Raw genomic sequence first — 14,615 nt, forward strand, 5'->3', positions numbered from 1 at the left:
GTGTTTACTGAATGCCTGCCTTGTTCAAAGAAGATGGCTTGGCTTGGCAAGAACAAACCAAATATAAAATAACACTGTGACAAGTTCCTAACTTTGGGAATGATAATAAAATACCTTTGGAAATGAGATTGTTTACAGGAAGAAATGGAGTTGTCTTGCTGGTGAGTTACAAGCCAACACATTCTAATAGCCTTTCTGCTGTGCTGTGCACAGTAAGCATTCAGCTTATCTTTCCAAGAACAAAAAAAAAAAAAAAAATGTCATGTACTGCTGCCTGACATAAGAATGATTTTTACATATCTACATATCGCTGACTCTCTTGTAAGTTAATCTCATCTCACATGAATTTTTCACCAGCTTCACTCTGATGTTGATAAAGGAGATGGTTCCATCAAATACATCTTGTCAGGCGAAGGGGCAAGTTCCATTTTCATTATTGATGAGAACACGGGGGACATTCATGCCACCAAGAGGCTGGACCGTGAGGAGCAGGCCTACTACACGCTCCGGGCGCAGGCCCTGGACAGACTCACCAACAAGCCCGTGGAGCCCGAGTCGGAGTTTGTCATCAAAATTCAGGACATCAACGACAATGAGCCCAAATTTTTGGATGGTCCATACACTGCAGGAGTCCCGGAAATGTCTCCTGTGGGTGAGTAAAGAACACACTACTTTTGTAGTGAGTTTCTGACTTTAGGAAGTCTGTATTTAAAATTGTCATTAAAAACTGGGAGAAAAATCACACTTTAGCATGTGTATAGCAATTGTCAGGGTGAAGGGAAATTTTGAGACATGTCAATGCCTTTTAATTAAACACATTATTTTGCTTATATGATATATTAGGAATGTTTTCTTTTTACTTAGGTATCTTAATATTTTAAAGAAATTTCTTATATTTCCTTTTCAACTGCGCGCACACACACACACACACACTTTTAATGATTACAGTTATGCCTAGGAAATTAAAAAATAAAATACTTCCAGATGCAGGCCAGTGGTGATCTTTTACTTTTCTTTCCATGGTATTAGGATAATGATTTACCGTTCTAGGCACATGGCCGTTATATCATGATGACCAACATGGCCAGCCAGACTAATATCTAGATCCACTGTTCTGTTTAATTGAAGTGAGTGTACTTGAACCCACAAATGTCCATTTACCTGCTACCACTAATCTTTTTGTAATTTCTCCAAAATCTTAAAAGCATGAAAATACATAGTGAATTTATTATAACAATGGTAAGGCAATATCCATTTGGAGAGATGTAAATTTGTAATGAAGGCTGACTTACTCAAGGCCTATTGGCATTGCTCCATTAATAGAAAAAAACAGCAAGTAAAGCAATTCTAATATATATTTGTGTTAACTATTAAAATACAGTTTTAAATTTCATGTCTTCACATACTTCAAAATGTGAATGATTTTTTTTTTAATTATGGAATTGGAAAGGAGATCAGTTGATTTATATATTTATCTTTTGATGTTTTCAATATGGGAGTAGAGCATTTATTTAAAATAATGATTAAACATATTTTAACATGTGGGCATTTTAGGCAGTGTGATTTACTGTATTTTAAATAAAGGTTATTTTATTCATTCATTCAATGAATGCATTTACTACATTGAGGAGAAGGATTACAAAGATATATAACGTGTGCCCTTTGAGGAATCACAATTCAGTGACCCTAAATTTCTATTCCTGTAGGATGGGAGAGGGGAAAGTATTTTGGATGCCATGATTAGCTGCAAAAGAAATAGAAAGTGGCAATGAGACAGAAGAATCAGTACATGTGGTCAGAAGAGTTCTGAACCCCCGCATCAGGACCTCACTACAGTTAGCACAGAAGCATTTCTGTGACGGAACAGGCTCAGTCACACTTTCTCAATATCTCCCACACTAACATAGTGGTTCCTGCTGTTGTTGCTTAACAACACTAACTGATTTTGGAGGTTAGATAAAACAGAAGGTACATTTTCCTCCCCAAATTAATAGTATTTATTAAAACAGGAATTTTTTGAGTTACATTTGAGCAGTTCAAATCAACTTGGCACTTCTATTTATCATGGGAAATGGGCATTCTTGGCTTGCTGAGGTTTCTCTTCCTACATAGAATGTAGCTGTACACATTGGGAATATTCGAACTTTTTGTTTTAGAAGCTAACTAATTCACCATAGTTTGGATTTTGATAATACTCATATCAAAATCAAAAGCACGATTATTATGGACACACATAAATTATTTATATAACTGATTAGAACTTTTTTAGAAAAGAGCTTAGAACTTTTCAGAAAAGGATTTCAAATATCTTTGGGATTTACTAATTCAGACTGCTGAATTGATATATAACTTTGAACTTAGAACAATGAAAATCTGTAAGACATAAAATGTTATATGGATTTGCAGTGTTTATGAAAACACTATAGTTTATCAAAGTGTTGAATTTTCACCAACATAATAGCCACTAAATAGTATGTTATAGTCATTTTTAGATATTCAGGGATCTTTTTCTAATTGAATGTAAACTAACTATAAAATTTAAAAAACCACTAATAAGCTCATGGGATAGTATACTCATTGCCAGAGGAGTATAAATAAGCATGGAAACTTTTATTTATGAATATGTGAAGATGCATTTTTAAATATGTCTCTCTCTGTGAGTGGTTCTCAACCTTCCTAATGCCGGGACCCTTTAATACAGCTCCTCATGTCACCATGAAGGTTGAGAACCACTGTTCTATATTAAATTAGTCGATGAACTCTTCAGAATCAAATTATACAGAATCAGGTTTATTAGTTTAGTCTTCATTATTTTGTTTAAAATTGTTTTATTTTAAAATGAAGTAGAAAATCATACTTAGGCATATTACAAGGATAACCATTGCTGTCAACATGGTCCATATAGAAAAAATGGAGATCACAAATTTATTATAACATTTTAAAATATTCAAAATTTAATTCTCAAAATGATTTAAAAATACACATCATTCACCATCATCGTCCTACTAGAAAGGCACAGGGCATAATCACTGAAGTCAATAAAATACAGAACTTTAGAATTTAAAAAATGGTGCCATATACATATGTTCATAATTTCTACACAATTTTAAAGAAAATGGACTTGATAACAGAAATCATAATATGGAAAATGAAATATATTTGTAGCAAAATGGACATTAAAGAATAAGATCTTTAGAGAGAATTAGTATCCCAGGGATGAGACACATAACATTTCAGTCCCACCCGATTCTGAGTCTACCTTGAGCCAATGTGTATCATCACTGCCAAAATATTTTCATATCCTTTAACTATCTCAAGAGCTTTACTAGCATTTATCATGTGGGGGGTAGATTTTTTTGAAGTGCATCAGTTTTCCATGTGCTTTTAAAGAAGATAAATGAAAAACTTCAAGTAAGTCTAACGTGAAATCATTAACATTTTGTAAGTTTGTTTGTTTTGTGGTCTTCGGAAGTTTTTAATGCAGTGTTTTGGGGATTGGGATTTAGGGACCTCGGTAGTACAAGTGACAGCGACGGATGCTGATGACCCCACATATGGCAACAGCGCCAGGGTGGTATATAGTATCCTGCAAGGACAGCCATACTTCTCAGTGGAACCAAAGACAGGTAAAAACCAGCCCGTGACATTCTTGCAATCATTCATGTGTTGGCTTGGAATCGATATGCTCTTACATATTAAGCATAGTTGGCACTGAGAACAGACCCGATATTTTTATTGAGTTTCTGTCAATATGTCCAGTAAATAACGTATTGTTTATAGAAGACTAATCAGCTTTTAAAGAATTCTTAATTACAATCATCAGTAACCTAACAAAATGTTTTTATTTTATTTTATTTTATTTATTTATTTATTTATTGCATTTTTTGGCCGGGGCTGAGTTTGAACCCACCACCTCCGGCATATGGGGCCGGCACCCTACTCCTTTGAGCCACAGGTACCACCTCCCAACAAAATGTTTCTTAAAAAACTATATATTCAAGAGAATTTCAGCTGCCATCGACTTACTGTTTAGAAAAATGTTGATTACTCACATTTACATTTTATTTGTGTGTTGTTTTCTTTATTTGGAATTATACCAGGTAGAAACCTCTCTGCAGTTCAGGTTATTCCTCCAGGGGCTGGTTTTCTCAAAGATACTAAATATAACAATTACAGTGATGAGTTGCTAAATCAAAAGCCGAATGAAAAATGAGTTTTTTAGTTTTAGGAGAAAATTTGGTATCAGTTTTAAGATCGTAGGAATAGACAATGTGGTTGTCTTGTTCTGTGTTGCTTGTAAGCTGAAATATTAACGGTTGACATTAAGAAGGTGACGTGGAGCATTGTCATCTTGGTGATAAAATGATATTTTAATCTACTTGGTTTTTCTGGCTCTGTTTGTATAAGGATTGGTGGGTGGGTAAGAACACTGTTGGATGCACACCATTGATTTTTTTCATACCATGAAAATCCCAAACATCCCTCCTTAATTATAATGCTACCTTTATAATGAAGTAGAATTCTTAACTATATAGATTTATATTTATAAATATTTGATGGTAACTATGGTCTAAAATGAATATTTCAATGTTATGGATACTTCTTTCCATATTTACAAAAAGGGCAATAGTAATTGATTTTCAAATCACTGTGGAAATAAATTCTTTAAATGTCTTTTGCAAATGACAAACAGAGAAGGGATTCAATCATGGCTCTCAACAGAGAGCATCTCAACAGAGAAGGGATTCAATTATGGCTCATTCGTTGGAACTTCCATAGCAACTGTCATGCACATTTTATACCAAGGTAGCGGGAGAGCTTGGAAAGCCCCTGAAAAATCCAATAGAAAAGAAACAGTTACAATTAAGCAAGTTTTAAGGAGAATTAAATGCAAGTATTTGATTTATAACACAAATCCTGTGAATGTAGAAAGTGTGCTCACATTTGATGTAATGATAGATCTGAGAACTCTTAAATTCAAGCACCCACCTCTTGCCTTATAGGTCCACACTTTTCAAATAAAAGACATTGACACTTTCTGACAATTTCATCACAGATTATACACTCCTATGTTGTATAACCTGCCCCCAAATAATATGTATATATTAGCCCCAAGGTTTAAATATTTTGCTGCCACTAATGATTGGCTTATGGTTTTAGTTTTCCATCAAGAAAATAGGATTTGTATATAAGCCAGTGTAGGAAAATCCTCACCAAGGAATCAAGTGGACAAGATATATGTCATAAAATTACATTATTAGTGCTTCAAAGTTAATTTTAATTTATGAAACATTTATTACAGGACATGAAGAGAGTTTAGTTTAGTTTTTAATGCTATACTTCTGTAATCATTGGGACTTCTCTTTCCATAACCATTAGTATAGAGAAAGTCTAGGCATTTTTGTCCTTTTGCTAATTCATATTGTCTAGAATACATTTTTTCAAGAGAAAAAAATGGATTTTTCTGACAAAATTGGGAAGTGTTTAGTCCTGCCTGCACTGAGAGCTGTAAATCAAGTTACAGTTGATTTTCCTTACCTGTTGGCAGTCTCATTCTTATTTATGTGAAAAATAACATTATTTTTCACTTCAAACCTAAAGATTTGGGGGAAGAATATAAAATTTTAAAAGGAAAAAACTGCTGACTATATGCTAAATAAAGTTTTGTAAACATAGAGCCAGACCGTTGCTGTTAGGTGCATTTTTTAAATTTCAATAGATTTAGGGTCACGAGGGATTTGGAGTTACACGAATGATTTGTCTAGTGGTGAAGTCTGGGCTTTCAACACACCTATCACCCAAGTGGGTTGGTGTATTGAATTCTGTGCATTGTACAGAGGGGGCGATTTTGCTTCCCTCACTTCCTTTCCACCTCTGCCATTCTGAATCTCCACTGTGCTTTATAATACTCGTCATGTGCATATCACCCTGTGTTTAGCTCTTCCTCATAAGTGAGAACATGTGGCTTTGGGTTTTCTGTTCCTGAGTTTTCTTTCACTCAGCATAATGGCATCCCATTCCATCTAAGTTGCTGAATTCATATGAAACCCAGAAATAGCTTGAAGAGCCGAAGCAATGCTAAGCAAAAAGAACTAATCTGGAAGCATCCCATTATCTAACCTCAAATTATACTACAAGGCTACGGTAACCAAAACAGCATGGTACTGCTAGAAATGTTATTTGCATTTCTATAAGATGGTTGAACTTCTAAAAGAATATCATGGTTAAAAGCCCAGAACACAAATTCTATTTGTAGCACTGTTTACAGGCTGACTGACCAGAGGGTATCTATATTTTCAACCTTTATTTTGCCTTACACAAAGCCAGAATGTGAGTATTTACAAAATTCAATGTTGACAATTTACTTCAGTAAGCAAATAACATGACACTAGAAACAATATCACGCAGCAGTAAAAGGGCTGAGAAGTTTCTCATCCCCTGTCTTCATAATGTCCACGAACTCTCAGGGAGGTAGGATTATTCTAAGATGTAATCTGGTAAGCAAATAGATTCCACTTTTAGATCTATTTGATATATGGCAACACTGGCTACAGTTCAAGATGAAAATGCAGGGCCCCCTTTCTAAAATGACTGAGGATTTCAAGATGTCATCAGCAGAACTTTAAACTAGGCACGGACTCAGAATGACTGCACATGTCACATGGCCAGAGAGCAAGCCCTGGACAATGGACTGATTCTTAAACATCACTTGTCATTTAAGACTTTTCCTTAGACCCAAGAAGAGTGAGTATATGGCACCTGTATTTTATATTGCCTGCATGCTTGTTGTATCATAATTTGATATGAGTCGCTCTGTCACAGCACATCGACTCTCAAATGTGGCCTTCACTCATGTCCGACTCCGTGCTGTGGCTCCTGCTTTGGAAGGGCCTGGCTCCTTTCAAACTTGCCAAGAGCCTCCCACACAGAGCACAAGAGTTGTCCCTTCCACTGCCAGCCAGGAATTCTTTGGCGTTTCAGAAGCTTCCAGCATTACTACTGATGGATTTTCATCTGTTTCAGGGTTCTGTTACATGGTATATACTACACTGACAAAGTGACAGGCCAAACGATTCAAAGCTTGCAGGTGAATTTTAGAAACAAAGGCAAACTTAACAAGAGACTTACATCTTGTATGCAAAATAACATGTACATCCCCAAAGTTTGTGATTTTAGTTTTATAAAGTTTTTTCTTTTCTCCCAAGAGTTTTCTCAGTTATCCTTCCGCATAGTTCTTGGACAACCAGTGCAATGCACTCCATCCTTGATTCACTATAGGTAAATGTCAGTAATAAGAATACCGTACTTTATTGGATTGCCTATTTTATTAAATCCAATTATAATTCATATTCTGATGTTTGAACTATAATTGTTGAGTATTTTTAAAAGCAGAGAGCTGGTTTTAAACAGTTCTGCTTATTTCAATTTCTTAGTTACTTTGAAATTGAACTTTCAAGCATCATGAATATTTATTTTTATTAAAAGTTGACGTTGCTTTGTCCAGAATCTACTTTGCCATTCCCAGTGTCAATATTTGTAAGAAAGAGGGTTGCCCAACTCTGAGATACATTCATCTCCATAATTCTACAAATATGTAATGTAGTTTTTATACTGTATTAGAAACATTAAAGGATTTTGAAATATAGAACAGTATATTTTCCCAATGCATTTCTAGTCTCAGAGATACACATACTTAAGAATGCCATTTTCTTTCTCCATTTTCCTTAAAATTAATTAATTAATTTATTTGAGACAGGGTTTTGCTCTGGCTCCTGGACTAGTTTGCAGTGGCATCATCATAGCTGGCTGCAATCTCAGACTCCTGGATTTAAGCAATTCTCCTCCTCAGACTCTCAAGTAGATAGGATTGCAGGCCTGTATCACCACACCCAGATAATTTTCTGTAGAGACAGGGTGTCACTCTTGCTCAAGCTGGTCTTGAACTTGTGGCCTCAAGCAATCCTCTTGCCTCAGCTTCCATGGGTGCTAGGATTACAAGCACAAGCCACGATGCCTAGCCTATTTTTAATTATCTTTTTATACTATAATTTATACTCTGATTTTTTTTCTTTTTAACTGTCAGTGGTTATCAATATATTTCATCACAAGACTGGGTCATTGCGTGTCTTGTGCTTGGTTGATTACTCAACCAGGACCTCTCCCCAGGAAAGAAGATGGCATTTAAGACTCTGAAAAAATTTACAAAAGTGACCACTGATATCCAGGCAGAATGTGCATAGGGGAATATTTGCTTCTTACCTATAAAATAATAGTTGAACATATTGCATTCAAATATTCAATTCTGTCTTTACTAGAAAAACATTGAAATTCTTTCCTGAATAGGTACTATATTTCTAAATATCAGGTAACGTAACATTCGTGGAGATCACGTAAAACAGAATAGGCTAATATTGGTACTAAGCATTGCTGATGTATTATATTAAAGCACGTTGATGGAAATTAAATACACAAACACATATTTGACTCACTTCCATTTACATCTATTCTTGTTCACTGGTGCATATTCACACAAAAATTATCATCTTTAAAGTAGCTACCAAAAGTAGATATCCAGGTAGTTCTGTTGAAACAAAAGCAAAGCAAACAGATAAGCTATGTAGATGTTAGACTCTCTTATACTCGTGTGTGCTGTTCTTTCAATCGATTGAACAGCTTTAGATCATCGAGGGTCCTCGCTTCCAAGTATATATTATTAGGTAAATACAAGGCACAAGAAAGCTGCTGTTTCTAATCTCTGATTCTGTGGTCTTAGAACTCTTGATGTAACTCTAGAAGATGAAGGTTGTGACACAGATAAGTGAGCTTCCGGAAGTGGTACATGGAGGGGATCCAGGTCCTGGTTGTCACAAGAAGAAGTTTCCTTGGTTAACTAGATACCCGAGGAAGTTGGTTTTTCAATATTGAGTTTTCCTGTGGAATATCAGTCCACTCAGAGTGATCTCCAAAAACATGGATACAACGTTAGAAAGGAAAATTCCAATGAGTTGAGAACTCAAATAGCACGAACACCCCAGATCCCATTACTCGGGTGTGTGTGGTTGCTGAGACATTTCAGGCTAATTCAAAGCCTGCGTACTCAGCTTCTGTGTTCCAATGACTATTTGGTTCCCTAATCTGTGACAGATTTTGAAATGGCTCTTATCTGTTATATACCAAATTTTTAAGAAGTTTCCTAGGTAACACAATATGCTTAAAAATGATCTGTGGCTGGTAGGAGATTATAAAATCATTGAAATATTTTTCCCTAGACTTAAAAACAGACAGTTTTTGAACAATGGCAACATAAGTTTGTGTTTTATATGCATCATGCTTTTTATGAACATGGTTTATGTGGTATAAATAAATAAAACATTCTGAGTTACTGGGTCAGATGTTATAAATACAGACAAATTCTTACTTAGAAAGCCTGAAATTTGAGCCAGTATCTTTTCTAATCTGCTAATGATAGTTTTTTTCTCATTGTAAATGACTTAAAATTATTGAAATTGATATATAATCATATTGTTAGCTTCCATGAAAAACTCTAGAATTATGTGTAGTAGGTATCCAATTAGACTAGAACTAGTCTTTACAAGTTCAGTTGCAGGGAGTTAACAATTCACTGTGTGTGTGTGTGTAGAGAGAGAAAGTATCCAGTCATATAATATGAAAAATCGTATTAATGACATCTCTCCTATATATTTATATAATAAATGACAAAATGCAAATCTAATCCAATATAGGAGAATTCTTTTCCAAATATAGACAGCTTTTACTTAAAAGTAGAAGCTCATAAAAGTCATATCACTATTATTACCAAACATCCTTATTTAAATTTAATTTCCCCCAGTTATTTCATTCTTATCAAAAATATGTTACAGTTCAGACATTTGGCAATTACCTTCCCCACCTGCATTAATTGTCAAACTTTGTGACGATTTTTGCTTTGGAAAATTATTATTTATAGATCACTTAAAAGAAACAATTAGATGTGTGAAGAATAAGTGAGAAACTTTGACTGCCAGACTTCTATCCTAATGGTGCTATGTTGCCTTTCAAAAATATGCCACTACAAGACCAGGAGAGGATGAAGCTGCAGTGTTCCTACCAGAGATGATTTGAGGTGCTATATACTTCTGATAAACATCACACTAAATGTGGAGAGGTAACTCACAGATAGATTGATATCAGAAGGAAAAATGAGAGATGAATAGAAATTAAAAATTTAATCTTTAGGGTGGGGGAAAAAATTTAATCTTGATAAATAGGATATTTTTCTAAAAATAACTCATTCACACGGTCATAGAAGATGAAATATACTTTTTGGTAAAATGTTCAAGATAAGCAATGGTCAACTTACCAAAAAGAAAAACAAGGTGGGGAGGGAATTACAAAAGAAAAATAAACAGGAGAAAATAAAAAAAGGAAAAAGGTGGAGATATGTATGTCCCAGAAGTCTTCATCAAGATTGTTTGTTTGATGACAATGAGTATTGGGCAAGTCAAGGATTTTTTATTAAATAAGTTAACAGAAGTATTGAAGAACGAATGTGAAAAATTCATAGAATCATTACGGCTCTAAGAAGAATATTTTCCAGACCCTAACTGAACCTAATGGGCATGTGATTTATTTTTTGTTTTCATTGTAATTCACAGATTAATTCTAAAGTATGTCGATAGCCAAAAGGATTCAATGAAGGTTTTAATTAAAGCTTTGATTGCTTCCATTGTAAAGAGGATGCAGCTGTGGTTGGTTTAGTAAACTAGTAACATTGAAAGAAAAAAACCTGACCTACTCTAATAAGTGTAATTCAAATGTTTCAAATACGATGTGTTATTGATGTGTAAGTGTGTTTGTGTTTGAAAGCTAGTGTGCTCAGGCCTAAACAAAAAATCAGGTTGCTAAAAATAGCATGAATATTATTTAACTTGAAAACTGATTATCAATTGTTATAAAGTATAAGTTTTTGGAATGGCTGAAAGGATATGTTCATTTTTTATGTACTTTCAGGTGACTGCCTGCTTGCTGTTCAGGATAAGGGGCCATTTTATTTATTGATAAATTCTTCTTTCCTTAGCCACGTTTCCATGAAACCTACAGATGGTCCTCTTTATCCAACACTGAGAAGACCACATTCCCATGTTTTCTGTTTTGTAATAGTGTATAAAATTATCATATACCTTTGGTCATTAACATGTTTTAAAATTATTTGAAGTGGACAAAGAAAACAACAAAAGGCAACAATTCTACAGCGACTTGCCAGTTATATCAATGTTCTTTGTTAGTATAAATGCAGTGATTCATGATGCGTTTTACTGGGATTTGAAATTTTACAGGAGTCATCAAGACTGCCCTTCCAAACATGGATAGAGAGGCTAAAGACCAGTATTTGCTTGTTATTCAGGCAAAGGATATGGTTGGTCAAAATGGAGGACTGTCGGGAACCACGTCAGTCACTGTGACCCTCACGGATGTCAACGACAACCCCCCTCGCTTCCCCCGAAGTAAGCGATTCTGGTAAATGATACAAGTGCGCTAACTTTCCCTGACAGTTCCGGAATCATCTCCTTAGAAGGAAGGATTTTCATAGTTCTAATGCAAATAGATACTTCCTGCATTTTCCTTAATTTGCATTTTATCACAGGCATAATTTTAATTAATCACATGGATTACAAGAGTATTGAAAAGAAACAGAAGCCATCATGTATTTATATACCTGTACCTTAAATATGATGATTTTTCTACTATTCGCACTTTGAATACTAGACAATTACTAATTACGTTTGCATAGGCTTTCTTTCTTAAGGCTCATTCTCTTTATATACTCTGTAAATTATAAGTTTGTGACCAATTAGTAGTAGACAAAAACTTAAATCATCCAGCCCGTTAAATATTCAATTTATCAGTTCTATACAGTGCAAATATTTCTGTATTGGGGGAGATTAAAAAAAAAATAGAACAAAACATGTTCAGTTTTTCATTCTACACTTTTTTAAACCAGTGTATGAGCACGGAACATTCCTTTAGCAATTCTACCACATCTTTCTTGTGCAAACATTCAGTATTTTAAAAGAAATCAATTTAAGGAACCAGAAAGCCACCTGTCCTCAATTCGGCTTTTTTGACCAAAGCGGCTTTGACTTAATCAAGAAAAAGGAAAAACCAGGGTCCCGTTTATAGTTCATGGATTTCATCTCATTCTCTTTTCTGTTCTTCGCTTTTTTTTTTTTTTTGTAGAGACAGAGTCTCACTTTATGGCCCTCGGTAGAGTGCATGGCATCACACAGCTCACAGCAACCTCCAACTCCTGGGCTTAAGCGATTCTCTTGCCTCAGCCTCCTGAGTAGCTGGGACTACAGGCGCCCACCACAACGCCCAGCTATTTTTTGGTTGCAGTTCAGCTGGGGCCGGGTTTGAACCCGCCACCCTCGGTATATAGGGCCGGCGCCTTACCAACTGAGCCACAGGCACCACCCTCTTCTCTTAATTTTTTAAGTGCATGTGGTATTTCTTCCGAATGATCAAGAAAATAAAGAGATTATACAGACTACAACATTGTACGATGTGTCTAAAATGCTTGTCCAGTAGAACAAGCTTCCTACCAACCAAACTTAGAAGCGAATTGTATCAATAAAGGAAGTTTTCTGGGCAAATTTGAGTACATTATTTTTTCCTTCAAATAATTCTTCTTAGAATGTTCAGTTTCATTTTACATATTTTTATTATTACTGTTATTAGGAAATGAACATCTCAGTACCTCCTGGAAATATGAAAAAGTGACACTGAGTTCAAGACTTTGAACAATGAGCATATCTTTAATTGTGATGTCAATGGCTTGTCATGGACAAAAAGGAGAGGATTTAGAATAAAAAAAATGCAATAATGTCATTACCTTAGGCTCATAGTGAAATTAATTGCTTCTTTTTTCTCCAATCCTGGAGTGGTAAGAATTGATACATATAATTGTAGCATTTTAGGTTGTCATGTTTTGATAAGATAGAACACAGGCTGTCTAGCATATTAAATAGTGTGCTACATATTAAAGAGAAAAAAGCCATTTAAACATTTTTTTCTATTTTTTTAAGGACTCTCCTTAGCATTGAAAAGAGTCGCTCAAAAGTAATAACCATATATTGTAAGCCAGGTACAATTTAACAATCCAAAGGAAATGAGAGAAGGTGCAGGAGACATGAAAAGTGAATGATTAAAGAGAAAGTATGAAAGAACAGAGTGTGCTGAGACCTTGTCTAGTTTCCGAGTGGTTACTCATGAATTTCTTCTTCACCAAATTGATTTTAGATAAGGGATGGTAAAAGGAAGTTACTACAAAGTTAAAAAGGAGTGCTTTTTTTTTTTTTTAATAGTTAAATTTATTTATTTATTTATTTTTATTAAATCATAGCTGTGTACATGAATGCAACCGTGGGGTACAATGTGCTGGTTTTATATGCAATCTGAAATATTTTCATCACACTGGTTAACATAGCCTTCATGGCATTTTCTTAGTTATTGTGTTAAGACATTTATATTCTATATTTCACATGTACCCTTGTAAGATGCACCATAGGGCTGGTCCCACCAATCACCCTCCCTTCACTCATCCTTCCCCCTCCCCTCTCCTCCCTTTCCTATTTCCCCATATTCTTGGGCTAAAATTGGGTTATAGCTTTCACATGAAAGCTCTAAATTAATTTCATTGTAAGGCTGAATACATTGGATACTTTTTCTTCCATTCCTGGGATACTTTGCTAAGAAGAATATGTTCCAGCTCCATCCATGTAAACATGAAAGAGGTAAAGTCTCCATCTTTCTTTAAGGCTGCATAATATTCCATGGTGTACATATACCACAATTTATTGATCCATTCGTGGGTCGATGGGCACTTGGGCTTCTTCCATGACTTAGTAATTATGAATTGGGCTGCAATAAACATTCTGGTACAAATACCTTTGTTAAAGTGTGATTTTTGGTCTTCTGGATATATACCTAGTAGAGGAATTGTAGGATCGAATGGCAGGTCTGAGGGAACACTTCTACACTGCTGGTGGGAATGCAAACTAATATGTTCCTTTTGGAAAGATGTTTGAAGAACACTTAGAGAACCAAAAAATAATAATAATTAACTGAAGTGATTTAAAGTAACTCCTTTTTTACACTTCTCTTTCTTCCTGTTCAAGTATTGTTACCTATGCTTTTGTACCATTGCGCTCCCACATCAGTTCAACATATAACCACAAAGTAAATTTGTGGAGCTAAAAGAAAACTAATACCGTCTTTCACAAACTTTATTATTCACTTTTCCAAAATTATCTTGTTGAAAGATACTAAGTAACTTTCAGTATTAAGTTATCAAAGCCATCTAGGTTTTGTATTTGCCTATTTGAAGCCAAATCTATTCTATTTTTTCTTAGTATTTAGATTATAATATTTAATGTTTTACATTTAGTAATTGTGTATTAATCGTGTTTACAATTATTTAAATTTATTTTTATTATTAAAGGTAGGATATTTCTTGTTACTAGAAATAGAAGAATGAACGATTCTTCTCTTCCCCTTACTCAGACCATTTGTTTCAGGTATCACATGGTCATCATTATCTAATTATTCCCATCAAA

The 14,615-nt window shown here is 34.7% G+C and overlaps 1 protein-coding gene across 2 annotated transcripts in view; it reads left to right on the forward strand.

Moving 5' to 3' along the window:
• The window catches only part of CDH7 (cadherin 7), a 127,221-nt gene that overhangs the window by 62,018 nt on the left and 50,588 nt on the right, over nt 1-14,615 (forward strand). For both annotated transcript variants that reach the window (XM_053571914.1, XM_053571915.1), the window contains exons 3-5: nt 358-652; nt 3,507-3,626; nt 11,337-11,504. In XM_053571914.1, the coding sequence (XP_053427889.1) occupies nt 358-652; nt 3,507-3,626; nt 11,337-11,504 (583 nt within the window). The remainder of the gene's footprint in view (nt 1-357; nt 653-3,506; nt 3,627-11,336; nt 11,505-14,615) is intronic.

The sequence above is a fragment of the Nycticebus coucang genome, chromosome 19 (genome assembly GCF_027406575.1).
Source record: "Nycticebus coucang isolate mNycCou1 chromosome 19, mNycCou1.pri, whole genome shotgun sequence".
Taxonomy (NCBI): domain Eukaryota; kingdom Metazoa; phylum Chordata; class Mammalia; order Primates; family Lorisidae; genus Nycticebus; species Nycticebus coucang.